Source organism: Hydra viridissima, unplaced genomic scaffold, assembly GCF_058129835.1.
Source record: "Hydra viridissima isolate aposymbiotic clone 2 unplaced genomic scaffold, HvirCarnegie_v1 scaffold_2, whole genome shotgun sequence".
NCBI lineage: Eukaryota > Metazoa > Cnidaria > Hydrozoa > Anthoathecata > Hydridae > Hydra > Hydra viridissima.
The window spans coordinates 27,627,531-27,646,926 of NW_028324301.1; the positions used below are offsets into that span (position 1 = coordinate 27,627,531).

The 19,396-nt window shown below is 34.5% G+C and overlaps 1 protein-coding gene across 2 annotated transcripts; it reads right to left on the bottom strand.

Annotated features, from left to right (window-relative positions):
- Positions 1 to 1,783: 1,783 nt before the first annotated feature.
- Positions 1,784 to 9,066, bottom strand: LOC149892720 (uncharacterized). 2 transcript variants are annotated; one of them, XM_090080127.1, is made up of 5 exons: positions 8,991 to 9,066; positions 2,915 to 5,734; positions 2,623 to 2,688; positions 2,307 to 2,363; positions 1,784 to 2,149 (listed from the first exon to the last, which is right to left on the bottom strand). In XM_090080127.1, exons 2-5 carry the CDS (start codon positions 5,703 to 5,705, stop codon positions 1,830 to 1,832), a joined length of 3,234 nt encoding a protein of 1,077 aa, XP_089936253.1. In that variant the 5' UTR covers positions 5,706 to 5,734; positions 8,991 to 9,066; the 3' UTR covers positions 1,784 to 1,829. The 2 variants fall into 2 exon arrangements, with proteins under 2 accessions (XP_089936253.1, XP_089936254.1); XM_090080128.1 differs by having other exon boundaries at positions 8,997 to 9,063.
- Positions 9,067 to 19,396: the final 10,330 nt, after the last annotated feature.

The following is a 19,396-nucleotide window of genomic DNA, read 5'->3' on the forward strand; positions in this document are numbered from 1 at the left end:
AGTTAGGCTGCATAAAAAACCAACAACATAATAATCTACTAGGCATGTTTAAATTGAATTAAATAAAATCCTTTGCGCAAAAATAGGTATGTTAGAGAGTAAAAGCGCATAAAAAGCCTCGCTACTTTGTTAAAGGTAGTTTTTGAATAGTTTTTCAAAGACAGGTTAGCGTAAATTTCCTCTTTAAAGTTTAGCTTATGTAGCTTGACATCACAAAATATAAAACTCAAAAAGACAAGATAAAATATAAGATAAACGCAAAATAAAATATAGATGAAACTAAAGTTAGGCTGCATACAAAACCAACAACATAATATTCTACTAGTTATGTTTAAATTGAATTAAATAAAATCCTTTACGCAAATATAGGTAAGTTAGAGAGTAAAAGTGCATAAAAAGCTTTACTTTGCTGAAGAAGAAGATGAATAGATGCAACTTTTTAAATTCGTGAGCTATCTCTATCGGTGTAAGGTAGTTTTTGAACAATTTTTCAAAGAAAAGTTAGCCTAGTTTTCTTCTTTTAAGTTTAAATTATGTAGCTTGACATCACAAAATACAAAACTCAAAAAGACAAGATAAAATATAAGATAAACGCAAAATAAAATATAGATGAAACTAAAGTTAGGCTGCATACAAAACCAACAACATAATATTCTACTAGAAAAGTTAGCCTAGTTTCCTTCTTTTAAGTTTAGATTATGTAGCTTGACATCACAAAACACAAAAAGGCAAGATAAAATACAAGGTAAACGTAAAATAAAATAGAAGTCAAACAAAAGTTAGGTTGCATAAATACAAAAACTGCATTGCCAAAAATAGAATTTGTTGTCTAGAAAGACCTTTTAAACTTTGTTTCTTTCGTTTTTTGACTTAGTGAATCGCGATCTGGTTTTTCTTAGGCGCGCTTGTTTCTTAGTTGTTTTTTTTGTAAAGAAACTTTATTCAGACGTTTTTTTTTACGCAACTCCTTTAACATTATTTTTAACAAAGTATTCTTTTATACGTGTTTACATTGAAATAAAACCCTTTGCGTAAATAGAGATAAATTAGAGAGCAAAAGTACATAAAAAGCCTCGCTACTTTGCAGAAGAAGAATTGGATGGCAAGATTCGTGTGCTTTCTCTTTCGTTTAAGGTACTTCTTGAATATTTTTTCAAAGAAAAGTTAGCGTAGTTTTCCCCTTTTAAGTTTAGCTTACGCAGCTTGACATCACAAAACGCAAAAACCAATAAGGCATGATAAAATACAAGATAAACGTAAAATAAAATAGAAGTGAAACAAAAGTTAGACTGCATAAAAACAAAAAAAAAAAAAAAAACATAATATACTTCTATGTATGTTTACATTGAACTAAATAAAATCCTTTGTGTAAAGATATGAAAAAATAGAGAGTAAGAGTTCATAAAAAAGCCTCGCTATTTTGCTGAAGAAGAAATGGATGTCTAGATCTTTTAAAATAAGGAACTTTTTGATTTCTTTTTCCGAAAAATGGTTGGAGCAGTTTTCCTTTTTTAAATTTCACTTATGCAGTTTAACATCACAGGAAATATTATTTTGCTTTTTAACAAACTCTTAAAAACATCAGAAGTAATTCTAAATGCAACTCTATTAAAAGTTTTCACAGAATAACAAAACGACTTCTTTTTTTTTTTTTTAAAGATAAAAAAAAGTTTGAACTATCTTTAAATAAGAAATGTGAGAACAGTTTAACAGAACTTCTTGTTTATTATGTCTTTAGCGAAACAGATAAAAATATTTGCAAAAGCATAGATAAAACAAACTACACAAAAGGCCCATCTTTATTGCCAAACTGAACAAACTTATCTAAACTACATAAATGGTTTCACGATATTGCCATATTGAACAAACTTTTCTAAACTACCCTCTTTTTGAATTTTTAGCTTCATGTTTTTAATTTTGTCTTTAATATGGCTTTGGTAGGAGTACTTTTGCAAGACATGAATGAGCTTGTCACTGCTATGATTTGCCAAGATGCCAAGGTAATCTTTGTACGAGCAACTTGAGCTTACATCTGTAAACACGTCTTGCAAGATGTATGCCAACACCAAAGCTGCACATCGTGGAAAACTTCTGGTGTTGAACCATTCGTTGTGGCCAGGGCAAGCATTCAGCTCTTCAACTATTTCATCTAAAATTTTACAAACTCAAGTCATAACACAAAGTGATTAAATCAAATATTCATTTGGTTCTGAAGTAAGACAAGATTTATTCTGTTTTTTTATTTATTTTTTTTTGTTGACCTTATTGTTTGCACTGATAGCAATAACTGGTTTTTGAAAGATTACCTAAATGGCATTGGCTAACTTCTGCTTTGTTTTCCTTTGTTCTTGGCTGAGTTGATCCTGAAATAAAATAAAACCATGTTCATTTTTCTAATTCATAAAAACCATCAACAGTTTCTAAGTGTTAGAGATGATAACAAGCTGTGCATGATTTCTAACGGTGATGTTTCTAACTTCATCATTAGAAATCGGGTAGACACAACTTTCTAAAAGTGCACTTAGCAATGATGGCTAGTTTTTGTTAACAGTTAACCATCTGAAATTGTGCAAGAAGAGGTTTGTGTTTATATATCTTTGTATAAATTAGGTTTTACATTACCGATGAGTTCTTGAGTGAAAGATGGCATTTCCAACTTGATTTTTTTTCTTCTTGGATCTTTTACTTCTAAAACATAATCAGTTTTAGTATCATTCACTTGTATAAACATTTAAGCAATCACAGAATTAGTCCTGCAACAAATACATACACACTTCTGTGTTGTTTTTTTGTTTTGTTTTGTTTTTTTTACAGCTCTAACAATAACAATAGAGCAAGGAGTTGATTTGGGCATTTTCATTTTTTGAAAGCGTGTTGAGATTTGCATAAAAATCAAAAATCAAAAAGAATTTACCTCTGGATGTAGAGGCAAGACTTTGGCTAAATAGGCTACCAACAGATTGAACAGCATAAGGTGAGAGCTGCTTTGCAAGAACAGTACCAGCCTGTTGGACAGGAACAGCTGAAACTGGATCAGATGAAAGAAACAAACTGGGTTTGGCCAATGTTTGCTGAAAAGCAACAAGGCTAGGAGTCAGAGGAACAGAAAAGACCTCTTTTGAAGGACAGAAAGCGACTTGCTGAGAAGGAGAAGCAGAAACAGGTTTGGCAACCACTTGCTCATTAAAGTAAACTGGAGAAAGTTTTGCATGGTGTTCAATAAAATCCGGTTCATCAGGAAATAATGTTAATGCAAGAGGAGAACAAGCTGTGCCAACAGGAACAGCTAGAGTCTGATCTACATCCATACAAACAGCTTGTTCGTTAGGAACTAGTTGTGCAAGAGCAGGGGATAGTTCAAGAACTGGACCAGCGATTGTTTGTTCAGATGGAACAGACGAAACAGGAGTTGAGGTAGGTTCACACAAGAAATCTACGGCATGGTCGTTGCTATCCTCTAAAGGAACATTGTTTTCTACAGCTGGAGAAAACGGAACCACTGTGGTACAGCTGAAAGTAGCAGCACATTCTTCAGAGTCAGAACCGGAGTCTAAATCTTCCTCAAAGATGTCCTCAACCTCATGAAAACCGTACTCCTCTGCATTAGTTTGGAGCCAGTCCATCACATCCTTCTCCTTCTTTGGTGGTCTCTCAGACTTTTCAACAGTCAAAGACTCTATGACTCCGAAGGACTGTCCGATGCCCAGGGCAAAGCGCAACTCCTCTGCAGCGTTCCACTGGGACACATAAAAGCTATCCATTGTGTTCCTGCTGTGCTTCATGTAGAGTGTAGCAAACCGCTCGCGATCTTCTTTGCTGTTGTTGGCAAAGTAAGTGGCTATCGAACCGCGAATGCAAGTGGGAGTAAGACGCTTCATGGGAATGTTTACTTGGCTTTTTCTGAAGCAGGACGTCAGGCAAGAGGAGATAGCAGAGGAACCCATCTGGTAAACAGGCACTCTAGTTGCACCGAGTGTCACACATTCGTCTTTGTTGGGTCTCATCGATGGAAAAAGGGGCCTGTAGCAGTCGCTCAACTCCAAAACAGTCTTGGTGTCTGCAGCCATGTAGTGAGAGTCGTTGACAAGAAGGTCTCTGTATCTCAGCAAATAAATATCGATCAACACTTTCAAGTCGTTCGGCACTAGAATGTTTTTGGCTCCGTACTTGTATGCTGTTTTGTAGCGCTCTTGCACAATGCAATATCCACACTCACTCTTCTCAGCAGCCATGTAGTCTCTAATGTTTAAAAGAGCAATGTTAGATTTTCTTAAACTGTTAATTACAGTGACAGAGAGCAGAAGATGGTTTCGTAGAGACACAGCATTGTCTCTAGTCGGTGTAAGAGACGGCTTTCTAATCGATTCCACTAACTGTCTTACGTATGCAGACTTGCCATATTCGTTCAGCAAACTGACATTGATGATGTTGATGCATTTTTTGCTTTTCACAAGGCTCCTCCTCAAAGAACGAAAGGGCCTCAGCACTTTTTGTAACTCCTCCACCTTGCAGCGCAAACGTCGGATGGCCTCATGAGAAAGTCCGAAATAGACATTCCTGGCTTCACTGAAACGAAACAGGAGACAAAGGTAGACAAGGCGGTTGTACAACGTGTGACAAGACATGGCTTTTGTTTGGTCAAGTTCACTCAGCTTGGAATTGAGCTGAATGTTTTTAAAGTGCATGGAAAAGTATCTATCCTCCAAAACGTTGGAATTGGTGAGAGCGTTCGGGTGCAGCGTCAGCGTGCTGTCACAACATGTCAATATTTCAACAACTGCATTTTTGTAGATCTTTGCTTGTGACAAAGTGTTGTTGTTGGCTACCACAAGCCACTTTTCAAAATCTCTGAAGAGCTCATCTGCTGACTGGTAATAAAAGTGAAAAGCATCTTTGTCCAGCTGAAACAAGAGTCTCTTATCTTCTGTCAAGACGGAGGAGTTGGAAACCAAGTGCTTTAAGGAATTAAAATCAGAGTCTAGGACGGATTCGGTGTTCAGCTCTTTGTTTTCTACAGAGGTGCAGTGGTTTGCAGAAGGAGCCTCGGACGAACCAGCAACTGATGAGGGCAAGCTTAAAAGAGGATCAGAGGAAAGAACCGGAGAAGAAAAAGAGGAGGAAGGCCCAGGAGCAGAGGATGCAGAGCCTGATGCAGACGCTTGTTCAGCTACTGGCTTAATACCAAAGAAGGCAGGTCGAATAAATTGAGGGACATAGAGCTTGTCGTTGTCGTATCGCTTTGCCTCTGCAATCTTTTGTTTGATCGTCTTGGAATCGTAGAAATGAGTCTCTTTCAAGTGTATGTCCAGTCGGTCGTAATACTTCCAACATTGCAAACAGGGGTAAGGTTTTGGACAGCCGGACTTGCGTTCGAGACGAGCATGCTGAAACTTCCTGACCATTGCAGAGTAAAAGATGGAAGCTTCATCCAAAGTCCAAGAATGATCTTTTTTAGTCAAGTGTCTTTTAATGCTTGTGGAGGAATGTTTGCACAAAGGCATCGGACAGCTAACAGCGTACCTCTTCTTGGTACCATAGAAAGGTACAACCCTGTTTACGGAGCCACACGCTGCAACTAATGCGGCCCTGACTTTGTTTTTGAGCTTTAAGTCTCTCTGTTCTTGTGACTGCCTTCTTTTCTTTTTTTTCGCTTTAGAGTTCGGAGAAGGGGCAACAACAGTGTTGTTTTCTTGTGAAGAAGACATGTTCAGGTGTTTGTTTGCAACGGTTTATGCTAAAAAAAAGAAGACAGTTAGTGAGAGTGTTTTTCTTCTGCCTGCATCCTGGAATCCTGGAATGTTTACAACTGCAGGGAAGAGCTGTGTTTTTTCGAATCCTCTGCAAAAGAGAAAAAAGAAAGAAAAGAGAGCAACAAGAAGAAACAAAGTTTCCACTAGCAAATGAAAAAGAATGAGAGCAACTAGCATTACATGCATGGTGGCAGCAGTGATTGCTATTATGAGAAGGAGAATGAGAAAAAAAAAAAAAAAAAAGAAACAAATAAATAAAGAGATGGAGTTTGAGAGGATCTCGCAACCATATGACTCAAAGAAAGAAACTGTGTTGAAAAAAGGCAAGAGAGGGCAAATAGAACTTGCTAACAAGGACAAATGACAGACATAACTACAACAGTAACAACTCTCATTGCAAGCATAATAACAACAGCATCAGCATCACTGACTCAGAGAGTGTTGACATAACAAAAAAGAAAACAAAAGTACAAGCCAAGTGGGGGAACATTAACAAACACTCATTGCAACTATAACAACAACAACAACAACAGCAACAGCATCACTGACTCAGAGGGTATTGATAAAAAAAAACAAGCAAAACAAAAACAAACAAAAAAACAAATAAAAAAACAAAACAAGCAAATTGGGTGAACAGTAACAACTCTCATTGCAAGCATAATAACAACAACAGCATCAGCATCAGCATCACTGACTCAGAGAGTGTTGACAAAATAAAATAGACAATAAGCAAGCAAAGTGGGTGAACAGTAACAACTCTCACTGCAAGCATAATAACAACAACAGCATCAGCATCAGCATCACTGACTCAGAGAGTGTTGATAAAATAAAACAGATTATAAACAAACAAAGTGGGTGAACAGTAACAGCTCTCATTGAAAGCATAATAACAACAACAGCATCACTAACTCAGAGGATATATAAAAAAACAAACAAACAAACAAACAAAACAAAAACAAAAAAAAAACAAGCAAAGTGGCTGAACAGTAACAGCTATCATTGCAAGTAAAATAACAACAACAGCATCAGCAACATCATCACTGACTCAGAGAGTGGTGATAAAATAAAACAGATTAAAAAACAAGCAAAGTGGCTAAACAGTAACAACTATAAATACAAGTAAAATGACAAAAGCAGCAACAGCATCACTAACTCGCAGGGTGTTGATAAAAAAAAAAGCAACAAACAAATAAAGCAAGCAAAGTGGGTGAACATTAACACTCATTGCAACTATAATAACACCAACAGCAACAGCATCAGTGACTCAAAGGGTGTTGATAAACAAAAACAAAGGCACAAACAAAACAAGCAGAGTGGGTGAACATTAACAACACTTATTGCAAGCATAATAACAACAACAGCATCAGCATCACTGACTCAGAGAGTGTTGATAAAATAAAATAGATTATAAACATGCCAAGTTTGTGAACATTAACAAACACTCATTGCAACTATAACAACGACTACAGCAACAGCATCACTTACTCAGAGAGTGTTGAGAAAAAAAACAACAAAAAAAACAAAAACAAAACAAAACAGAAAACAGAAGTACAAGCCAAGGGGGGGAACATTAACAAACACTCATTGCAACTATAACAACAACAACAGCAACAGCATCACTTACTCAGAGGATATTGATAAAAAAAACAAACAAACAAACAAACAAAACAAGCAAAGTGGCTGAACAGTAACAGCTATCATTGCAAGTAAAATAACAACAACAGCATCAGCAACATCATCACTGACTCAGAGAGTGGTGATAAAATAAAACAGATTAAAAAACAAGCAAAGTGGCTGAACAGTAACAACTATAAATACAAGTAAAATGACAAAAGCAGCAACAGCATCACTAACTCGCAGGGTGTTGATAAAAAAAAAAGCAACAAACAAATAAAGCAAGCAAAGTGGGTGAACATTAACACTCATTGCTCATTGCAACTATAATAACACCAACAGCAACAGCATCAGTGACTCAAAGGGTGTTGATAAACAAAAACAAAAGCACAAACAAAACAAGCAAAGTGGGTGAACATTAACAACACTTATTGCAAGCACAATAACAACAACAGCATCAGCATCACTGACTCAGAGAGTGTTGATAAAACAAAATAGATTATAAACAAGCCAAGTTGGTGAACATTAACAAACACTCATTGCAACTGTAATAAGAACAACAGCAACAGCATCACTGACACAAAGGGTGTTGATAAACAAAAACAAAAACACAAGCAAAGTGGGTGAACATTAACAACACTCATTGCAACTATAACAACAACAACAGCAACAGCATCACTGGCTCAAAGGGTGTTGATAAAATAAAGAAATAAAAACAAAACAAGCAAAGTGGGTGAACAGTAACAACTCCCATTGCAAGCATAATAACGACAACAGCAACAGCAACACCATCACTGACTCAGAGAGTGTTGATAAAATAAAATAGATTATAAACAAGCCAAGTTGGTGAACATTAACAAACACTCATTGCAACTATAACAACGACTACAGCAACAGCATCACTTACTCAGAGAGTGTTGAGAAAAAAAAAACAAAAACAAAAAAAAAACAAAACAAAACAGAAAACAAAAGTACAAGCCAAGTGGGGGAACATTAACAAACACTCATTGCAACTGTAACAACAACAACAGCAACAGCATCACTTACTCAGAGAGTGTTTATAAATAAAACAAAAAACAAAAACAAGAAACAAAAATACAAGCCAAGTGGGTGATTACTAACAGCGCTAACAGCAGCAACAACAGTGTCTTTAGAAACAACAAACAAGTACAACAGCAACAACTGCTTTTACAGAGTATAACAATAACAACAACATGGCACTAACAACAACAAAAGGGTTGGAATAAAAACCTGTAGGCAAAAGGAGAGCTGCATTCAGACAAGATCGATTACAAAGAGGCTCTTCTTTAGGACAGAGGAGAAACTGCTTTTGAGGGACAGAGGGACTTTTGTTGTTGTGGTTGTTGTTGTTGTTGTGCAGAAACCAACAAACTTTTATTGAACCGAATATAACCGAATATAACCGAAAGTCTTGTTTGCTTCTGTTTTGTGCCATCAAGAAGGGAAAACAAAACATCACAAAACAAACGAAGCAAACGAAACAAACAAACAAACAAACGAACGAAACAAACAAAAAAAAAAAAAAATTAAAAAAATTAACAAACAAACAAACAAACAAACAAGCAAACAAACAAAAACAAATAAGAAAAACAGAAAACGCAGTACCGAAACCTCGCCATTTTTTATCCTTCCTCAAGCTTTCTCTGGGCGCCAAAGACCGAGAAAGTTGAGCAAACGTGACGTTGAGGGGGGGGAGGGGGGTACTTAAGGACAGCAGACCGACCAATGGCACGCTTAGGAGAGACCCACGTGAATGCTACATTTTCTTTCTATGTACGCTGAATCCGCTCAAAGTCTGGAATTTCCAGCATTCACGTGTCATCACTCCAGCCACCAGATTGGCCCACACTTTGCACACTTTCAAGACTAGAAACTCACTTGTGCTCAATTTGAGCAAAAAAAAAAAAAAACTAAGTCTCGCATGGCGACAACTTTTCCAAAAGCAAACAAAGGCAAACGAAGGCAAACGAAGAAAAAACAAAAACAAATAAACAAAAACAAAACCGAATAGGGAGAGAGAGAGTGAGTCGACTCATTTCTTTCGACTGCCTTAAACGAGAAGTCTAAAACGTTTAAAAGTTGAAAACTAAGTTTTTTAAATGAACTGCACCGAAAAAACTTTACGACAGTTTAGCTGGTTAAAAACGCAGAGGAAAATATTTTATAAAATTTAAGCGTTCTAAAGATGTCCATTTTTGTTTTTGTTTTTTTTTATTTTGGTTTGTTTCTGGCTTGTTTCTTTCTTTAAATTCTAGCGATCGAGCATATTTGAACGGTTTCATCAACCTGTCGGCGCACGTGCTCGAGAGCTAGAACTTTGATTGCTTTTGTTGTTGAGAATTGAGAATGTCCGAGCAGGTTTTTTTATCGATTTCATCGCTTGTGGCGAGGCAAAAATCAAAACGCTTTTTGGACGAAAGAAAAGAGATTAAAAGGAAAAAAGAGAAGAAAAAAAAAACAAAAAAATAGGTTATGTGTTATGAACATTTATTTTCTCACGCGATGACGTCTAGTTTTGTTAGAGTAATTAAAATATGGTATCAAGTTTGTAATTTCTATCTTATTTTTAGTTACGGATAATTGCCAATTATGTCACGTTTAGTATACACAACGCTGTTTTCTTAATAGCAATATGATACAAACAAGTTATAAAAAAAAAAGCGTTCGCTCGATCTTCCTTAGTCAGTTGAACAAAAAGAAATTTTCACAACATATGATTGATTTGGTTGTCCTAGCAAGCTGTTTTAGCAAACGGCTAGAGGTTGCAACTGTTGTTCATTGAAAACGAAAAATCTAGCGTCAGCAACAAATTTTTGAATACATAATGTACGCAAAAGTGGCACTAACAAATGAAAATGTAAAAAAACTGTTTACCTTGATGCCAGACTCGCAGAGATGTTGTCGCTCGTTGCTATCGACTGCGAACAGCTTTGTTGTTTTTCGAAGTGCCTCTTCATTCTACTTATAGCCGAAGTTTTGGCTTCGAAAAAAAATACGAACGTCGTTAAGCTCAACGAGCTGCTTTAATTGTTGTTCGTGCGAAAACGAAATGCTTAAAACGGATAAAAGTGTTGGCGTAATTACACTTTTCGACCGCGATGCAGTTTGTCAACTCTAGCGTACTTTTTTGGCTCGTGGAGCAAAAGCCTCATGATAATAGCAAAGGCTTAAAATGTCTTAACATGTCAGCAAAGGCTTAATATGCTTAATAAACTGTGGTTAAGTTTTTGCGGTGCAGTTCATTTACAACTTAATTTGCAACTTGCTGGCACAAGCAAACGTTTATGACTTCTCGTTTAAGACAGTTGAGCGAAATCAGTCGACTCACTCATTCTCCCTTTTCTGTTTTGTTTTTGTTTTGTTTTTTTGTTTTTGTTTTTGTTTTTGTTTGTTTTTTTTTTTTCTTTGTTTGTCTTTTGTTTAAAATGTAAAAAACTCGAAAGGAAAGTTGTTGCTTTGTTTGCTTATTGAAAGTTTTCGCCAGTTGCAAGACTTAGTTTTGTTTTTGTTTACTTATTAAAATATCGAGGAAAATATTTGAGGACATCGCATTCTAATGGTGCCTTTATAACAACATCTAACGATTTAACGTTTAATGTTGTGCTCAAAAAAAAAATTCCTTTTATATCTCTCAATGGTCTCCAACGATAAAACTGCCGACCAATCGCAACGATTAAACAGCCAACCAATGGCAGCTCAATGGTCTCCAAACAAGAGACTGCCGACCAATGGCAGCTCAGTGGTTTGAGAAGTGAGATCATTCGATTTCCTTTTATTATCTCCAGTTTGAACTAGTGCTTGGCTTGTGGTGCAGAAACTAAAACTTCCCGTTTTTGTATTTTGTTTTGAATTTCTTTGCTTTGAGCTTTTTAATCGATCGATAGCTTTAGGAGAAAAGAAGAAACCCCTCTGACGAAGTCTTGGCTTTTTTAAAAACGCTCAAATTTTGGCAAACAAATCTCATACGAAACGCTACTTTGATGTCAAGCTTTCGTTACTCCCTACTCCCTTCTAGCGGAGGGCGGCAAAAAGGTGTTGCATCCTAGAGCTAAAAGTGAGGAGGGAAGCAAGTTTTTTTTTCGTTTTGTTTGCTTTTTTATGTTTTTTGTTTTTTTGAGGGGGGAGAGTTAGAGGGTAAGGGGGTTAGGATTAGAGGGGGTTGGGGTTACGGTTTGGAAACCTGGGGACGAGGATATCAAGCAGGAGTTTAGTGTTAAGGTTAAAGGGCCCACGAGGGGCGTCCTTCAATTGTAAAATGCCTTTAGACGCACGTGTCTAGTCGTCTCGTTGCATCGACCTAGAGGAGTTTTCTGATAGATCTTGCGCTTTGGGCTCAGTTAATCGGTCTGTATCCATTGTAAACACGGTGTCTGCCGTTAGAAAATCGTTAACCAGGCGTTTGTGAGCTTTAACAACCATCCCTTTGAGTTTAAAACGAACGTTTCTTCAAAAGCCACTCGAGATGGAGGTACTCACGGAGGTTTGTTACGGTAACAACCCTGTGGTTTGCCATCTTCTTTCTTTCCGCAGCGTCGCAAACGCATCGGCCGGTCTCTTAGGTGACGAAAAAACGTCTGATCTCTCGACTGGAATGCTTAACGTACTAAGATTAGTAAAGTTAGTACTAAGAGTTGCATCTGGCCGCCGTAATTTTCTTCGATGATGTCTTGAAAATTTCGTGACGTCGTTTTCAAACCTCTAGGGTCGATTTTAACCTTCGACCTTAAAGTCGATTTTAGCCTTCGGTGTGGCTCTGTACAACTTTTGCGGTGAAAAAGCTTGCGCGGAGTCTACAGTTGTATTTAGCCGACAGACGCTGGCAACGCAGAAACAGAATGACTCTTGGGCGGCGCAAACCGAGCGTTCAGCAAATTTCTAGCATTTTACGTCAAAGCGGACAATCTGCACGACAAATAAAGCTAACTTTCTCGTTGCAACAGTTAGTCACTGGATCGTTGGACGAGTGTGTACAGCTGTTTTGCGTCGAAAGCCGACCGGTGGTCGGATGCGACTCTTCTTTTCATTCGAAAATCAGAACCTGGCCATCAGTCGTGTATCACCATCGAATGCTTAATGTAGTGATTTCTCGAAACGACAAAAGCTTGTAAAACAAACAGCTTCGCTGTACTGTTGCCTAATATGTTAACGGATGGCCAGGAACAACCTTGGTCTGTAATGAATGAGTTCGTTTTTCCATTCGAGGCACTAATTACTGCAGTTTTAAAAGTCACCTAAAGTATAAGCTCATCTCTCCATTCAAGAAAAACAAGCATCAGAGTTTCGGAAAGTTTGCATGCACGACACCACCATCGATGATACTTAAACAAACAGAAAATGAATTGCAAAACAGAACCACTGAATTGCAAAACATAACAACGGACAGCTTGTAAAATGCATGGTGATGAGCTTCTTCAATCCAATCAAGGAACCAAGCATCACAGTTTCGGCAATGGTGCATGTGCAAATCAGCAAACTGTGATACTTAATCAAACAACTTCACTGTTTTGCTTAGTTTAAGAACGGATGGCTAAGAACAACCTCGTTAGTGAGTATGAAGTCATCTCTTCATTCCAGGAATTAATAATCAGAGTTTTAGAAGTCTCTTACGTGCGATACTACTATCAACGGTACTTAATCAAACAGCCTCTCAGAATGGCCTAGTTTGAGAACGGAAGGCTAGGAACAACCTTAGTAGTGAGTCATCAGTTCAACTTTTCATTCAAGGAATTAAGCATCTAAAATCTGAAAAATAAAAAGAAGAGCTCTTTGTTAGAAGTTCTTATTTTTATTTTTCCTCAACTTCTATTTCTTTTCTTTTTTTACTTTTTTTTTTTTAATGATAGTTTTTCTTTTTTTTTATCTATTTTGTTCGTTTAAATTAATACAACAGGCGTTTTAGGTCGTTTCTGTAACATTATTTAACACTTTAAATTGTAATAAATATTTGAACAGAAGAAAATCCCTTTCGTAACGTTAAAATGTCATAAGAACATTTCATCTTTACCAAATACGCTTGTAAAAATAGTTTCACTTTTAAAGTTTGTTGTATATGTCTTTTAATTTAGTGAATCGCAATTTGGATTTTCTTAGGCGCACATCTACTTTAGTTGCTTTTTCTTAAAGAAAGGTCACCAGAGTTTTCTTACACAGCCCCTGCAGCATAATCTTTAACAAAATACTCTTTTGAAAAGTTTTACATTGAAATAAACAAAAGCCATTTGCGTAAGTAGAGATAACTTAGAGAATAAAAAGTGCATAAACGCCTCGCTACTTTGATGAAGAAGAAACGGATGACTAAATGCAACTTTTTAATTTCGTGTGCTATCTCTTTCGATTAAGGTACTTTTTGAATATTTTTTCAAAGAAATGTTAGCGTAGTTTTCCTTTTTTAAATTTAAATCATGTTTAAAGGTAGTTTTTGAATGTTTTTTCAAAGAAATGTTAGCGTAGTTTTCATCTATTAAATTTAAATCATGTTTAAAGGTAGTTTTCGAATATTTTTTCAAAGAATTGTTAGCGTAGTTTTCCTCTTTTAGATCTAGCTTATGTTTAAGGTAGTTTTTGAGTATTTTTTCAAAGAAAAGTTAGCGTAGTTTTCCTCTTTTAGATCTAGCTTATGTTTAAGGTAGTTTTTAAATATTTTTTTAAAGAAAAGTTAGCATAGTTTTCCTCTTTTGGATATAGCTTATGTTTAAGGTAGTTTTTAAATATTTTTTTTAAAGAAAAGTTAGCGTAGTTTTCCTCCTTTAGATCTAGCTTATAATTCAGGTAGTTTTTGAATATTTTTTCAAATAAAAATTAGCAAAGTATAGTTTATTTAGCATGACATCACAAAATACTAAACTCAAAAAGGCAAGATAAAGTATAAGATAAACGTAAAATAAGATATAGATGAAACAAATGTTAGGCTGCATAAAATCAAAAACTGCATTGCCTATCATAAACACAAATGTCTAGTGAGAGCTTTTAAAGTTCGTTCTTTTCGTCTTTTAATTTGGTGAATCGCGATTTGAATTTTCTAAGGCGCACATGTCTTTCAGTTGCTTTTTTCTTAAGGAAAGGTCGCCAGAGTTTTTTTACGCAGCTCCTGCAGCATAATCTTTAACAAAATACTCTTTTGTATATCATTACATAGAAATAAACAAAAACCATATGCGTAAACAGAGATAAATTAGAACGCAAAAGTGCATAAAAAGCCTCGCTACTTTGCTATAGAAGAAGTGGATGACTGTAAATTCGTGCACTACCTCAATGGATTAAGGTATTTTTCGAAAGTTTTTTAAAAGCATAAATAGCGTAGTCTTCCTCTTTTAAATCTAGCTTATGTCTAAGGCAGTTTTTGAATAGATTTTCAAAGAAAGGTTAGCGTACTTTTCCACTTTTAAGTTTAGCTTATGTAGCTTGACAAAACAACACACAAAAAGACAAGATAAAGTATCAGATAAACGTAAAATAAAATATAAATGAAACTAAAGTTAGGCTGCATAAAAAACAAACAACTTAATAATCTACTAGACATGTTTAAGTTGAATTAAGTAAAGTCCTTTGCGCAAATTTGGGTAAATAAGAGAGTAAAAATCCATAAAAAGAAGAAGTGGATGAGTAGATACAATTTTTTAAATTTGTGTGCTATCTCTATTGAATAAGGTAGTTTTCGAGAGTTTTTTCAAAGCAAAATTAGCGTAGTGTTCCTCTTTTAAATCTAGATTATCTCAAAAATAGATTTCGAATAGTTTTTCAAAGAAAGGTTAGCGCAGCTTTCCTCTTTTAACATTAGCTTATGTAGCTTGACATCACAGAACACAAAAAGATAAAATAAAATATAAGACAAACGTAAAATGAAAAATAGATGTAGCTAAAGTTAGGCAGCATAAAAAACCAACAACATAATAATCTACTAGGCATGTTTAAATTGAATTAAATAAAATCCTTTGCGCAAAAATAGGTATGTTAGAGAGTAAAAGCGCATAGAAAGCCTCGCTACTTTGCTGTGAAAGAAGTGGATGACTAGATACAACTTTTTAAAATCCTGTGCTATCTCTATCGATTAAGGTAGTTTTCGAAAGATTTTTCAAAGCAAAAATAGCGTAGTCTTTCTCTTTTAAATCTAGATTATGTCTAAGGTAGTTTTTGAACAGCTTTTCAAAGAAAGGTTAGCGTAGCTTTCCTCTTTTAAGTTTAGCTTATGTAGCTTGACATCACAAAACACAAAATTCAAAAAGACAAAATAAAATATAAGATAAACGTAAAATAAAATATAGATGAAGCTAAAGTTAGACTGCATAAAAAAACAACAACGTAATAACCTACTAGAATCTAATAAAACCCTATGCACAAATGTAGGTATGTTAGAGAGTAAAAGTGCATAAAAAGCCTCGCTACTTTGTTTAAGGTAGTTTTTGAATAGTTTTTCAAAGAAAGCTTAGCGTAGTTTTCCTCTTTAAAGTTTGGCTTATGTAGCTTGACATCACAAAACACAAAACACTAAAAGGAAAGGTAATATAAAAGTTAATCGTAAAATAAAATGTAGGTGAAATAAATGTTAGGCTGCATAAAAGAAAAAAAAAATCGTAACATAATAATCTTCTATATATGTTTGGATTGAATTAAATGAATTCCTTTGCGTAAATATAAGCAAACTAGTGAGAAAAAGTGCATAAAGAGCCTCGCTACTTTGCTGCAGAAGTAGTGGATGACTATATGCAATTTTTTAAAATCGTGTGCTATCTCTATCGATTAAGGTAGTTTTCGAAAGTTTTTTCAAAGTAAAAATAGTGTAGTTTTCCTCTTTTAAATCTAGCTTTTGTCTAGGGTAGTTTATGAATAGATTTTCAAAGAAAGGTTAGCGTAGCATTCCACTTTTAAGTTTAGCTTAAGTTGCTTGGCATCACAAAACTCAAAACTCAAAAAGAAAAGATAAAATATATGATAAACCTAAAACATAATATAGATGAAACTAAAGTTAGGCTGCATAAAAAACCAACAACATAATAATCTACTAGGCATGTTTAAATTGAATTAAATAAAATCCTTTGCGCAAATGTAGGTATGTTAGAGAGTAAAAGTGCATGAAAAGCCTCGCTACTTTGTTTAAGGTAGTTTTTGAATAGTTTTTCAAAGAAAGCTTAGCGTAGTTTTCCTCTTTAAAGTTTGGCTTATGTAGCTTGACATCACAAAACACAAAACACTAAAAGGAAAGGTAATATAAAAGTTAATCGTAAAATAAAATGTAGGTGAAATAAATGTTAGGCTGCATAAAAGAAAAAAAAAATCGTAACATAATAATCTTCTATATATGTTTGGATTGAATTAAATGAATTCCTTTGCGTAAATATAAGCAAACTAGTGAGAAAAAGTGCATAAAGAGCCTCGCTACTTTGCTGCAGAAGTAGTGGATGACTATATGCAATTTTTTAAAATCGTGTGCTATCTCTATCGATTAAGGTAGTTTTCGAAAGTTTTTTCAAAGTAAAAATAGTGTAGTTTTCCTCTTTTAAATCTAGCTTTTGTCTAGGGTAGTTTATGAATAGATTTTCAAAGAAAGGTTAGCGTAGCATTCCACTTTTAAGTTTAGCTTAAGTTGCTTGGCATCACAAAACTCAAAACTCAAAAAGAAAAGATAAAATATATGATAAACCTAAAACATAATATAGATGAAACTAAAGTTAGGCTGCATAAAAAACCAACAACATAATAATCTACTAGGCATGTTTAAATTGAATTAAATAAAATCCTTTGCGCAAATGTAGGTATGTTAGAGAGTAAAAGTGCATGAAAAGCCTCGCTACTTTGTTAAAGGTAGTTTTTGAATAGTTTTTCAAAGCAAGTTTAGCGTAGTTTTCCTCTTTTATGTTTAGACTATGTAGCTTGACATCACAGAACACAAAGCTCAAAAAGGCAAGATAAAATATAAGTTAATCGTAAAATATAGATGTAACAAAGTTTAGACTGCATAAAAAACCAACAACATAATAATCTACTAGGCATGTTTAAGTTGAATTAAATAATGTCCTTTGCGCAAATATAGGAAAGTTAGAGTAAAAATCCATAAAAAGCCTCGATACTTTGCTGAAGAAGAAGATGACTATATGCAACTTTTTAAAATTGTGAGCTATCTATATCGATTTAGGTCCTTTTTGAGTACTTTTTCAAAGAAAAGTTAGCGCAGTTTTCCCCTTTTAAGATTAGATTATGAAGCTTGACATAACAAAACACAAAACTAACAAAGGCAAGATAAAATATAAGGTAAACGCAATATAATGTATAGATGAAACTAAAGTTAGGCTGCATAAAACAAACGGGTAACAATACTCTTCTATGTATGTTTACATTGAGTTAAATAAAATCCTTTGCGCAAATATAGGTATGTTAGAGAATAAAAGTGCATAAAAAGCCTCAGTACTTTGCTGTAGAAGAAGTGGATGAGTAGATACAATTTTTTAAATTTGTGTGCTATCTCTATCGAATAAGTTAGTTTTCGAGAGTTTTTTCAAAGCAAAATTAGCGTAGTGTTCCTCTTTTAAATCTAGATTATCTCAAAAATAGATTTCGAATAGTTTTTCAAAGAAAGGTTAGCGCAGCTTTCCTCTTTTAACATTAGCTTATGTAGCTTGACATCACAGAACACAAAAAGATAAAATAAAATATAAGACAAACGTAAAATGAAAAATAGATGTAGCTAAAGTTAGGCAGCATAAAAAACCAACAACATAATAATCTACTAGGCATGTTTAAATTGAATTAAATAAAATCCTTTGCGCAAAAATAGGTATGTTAGAGAGTAAAAGCGCATAAAAAGCCTCGCTACTTTGTTAAAGGTAGTTTTTGAATAGTTTTTCAAAGACAGGTTAGCGTAAATTTCCTCTTTAAAGTTTAGCTTATGTAGCTTGACATCACAAAATATAAAACTCAAAAAGACAAGATAAAATATAAGATAAACGCAAAATAAAATATAGATGAAACTAAAGTTAGGCTGCATACAAAACCAACAACATAATATTCTACTAGTTATGTTTAAATTGAATTAAATAAAATCCTTTACGCAAATATAGGTAAGTTAGAGAGTAAAAGTGCATAAAAAGCTTTACTTTGCTGAAGAAGAAGATGAATAGATGCAACTTTTTAAATTCGTGAGCTATCTCTATCGGTGTAAGGTAGTTTTTGAACAATTTTTCAAAGAAAAGTTAGCCTAGTTTTCTTCTTTTAAGTTTAAATTATGTAGCTTGACATCACAAAATACAAAACTCAAAAAGACAAGATAAAATATAAGATAAACGCAAAATAAAATATAGATGAAACTAAAGTTAGGCTGCATACAAAACCAACAACATAATATTCTACTAGAAAAGTTAGCCTAGTTTCCTTCTTTTAAGTTTAGATTATGTAGCTTGACATCACAAAACACAAAAAGGCAAGATAAAATACAAGGTAAACGTAAAATAAAATAGAAGTCAAACAAAAGTTAGGTTGCATAAATACAAAAACTGCATTGCCAAAAATAGAATTTGTTGTCTAGAAAGACCTTTTAAACTTTGTTTCTTTCGTTTTTTGACTTAGTGAATCGCGATCTGGTTTTTCTTAGGCGCGCTTGTTTCTTAGTTGTTTTTTTTGTAAAGAAACTTTATTCAGACGTTTTTTTTTACGCAACTCCTTTAACATTATTTTTAACAAAGTATTCTTTTATACGTGTTTACATTGAAATAAAACCCTTTGCGTAAATAGAGATAAATTAGAGAGCAAAAGTACATAAAAAGCCTCGCTACTTTGCAGAAGAAGAATTGGATGGCAAGATTCGTGTGCTTTCTCTTTCGTTTAAGGTACTTCTTGAATATTTTTTCAAAGAAAAGTTAGCGTAGTTTTCCCCTTTTAAGTTTAGCTTACGCAGCTTGACATCACAAAACGCAAAAACCAATAAGGCATGATAAAATACAAGATAAACGTAAAATAAAATAGAAGTGAAACAAAAGTTAGACTGCATAAAAACAAAAAAAAAAAAAAAAACATAATATACT

Excerpts from the sequence above, each read along its gene's own strand:
- LOC149892720 (XM_090080127.1), bottom strand. The coding sequence starts at position 5,705 with ATGTCTTCTTCACAAGAAAACAACACTGTTGTTGCCCCTTCTCCGAAC. Across the intron at positions 2,689-2,914 it reads TCTTGCCTCTACATCCAGAG|AAGTAAAAGATCCAAGAAGA; the intron begins GTAAATTCTTTT and ends ATTATGTTTTAG. Across the intron at positions 2,150-2,306 it reads AGTTAGCCAATGCCATTTAG|ATGAAATAGTTGAAGAGCTG; the intron begins GTAATCTTTCAA and ends GTAAAATTTTAG.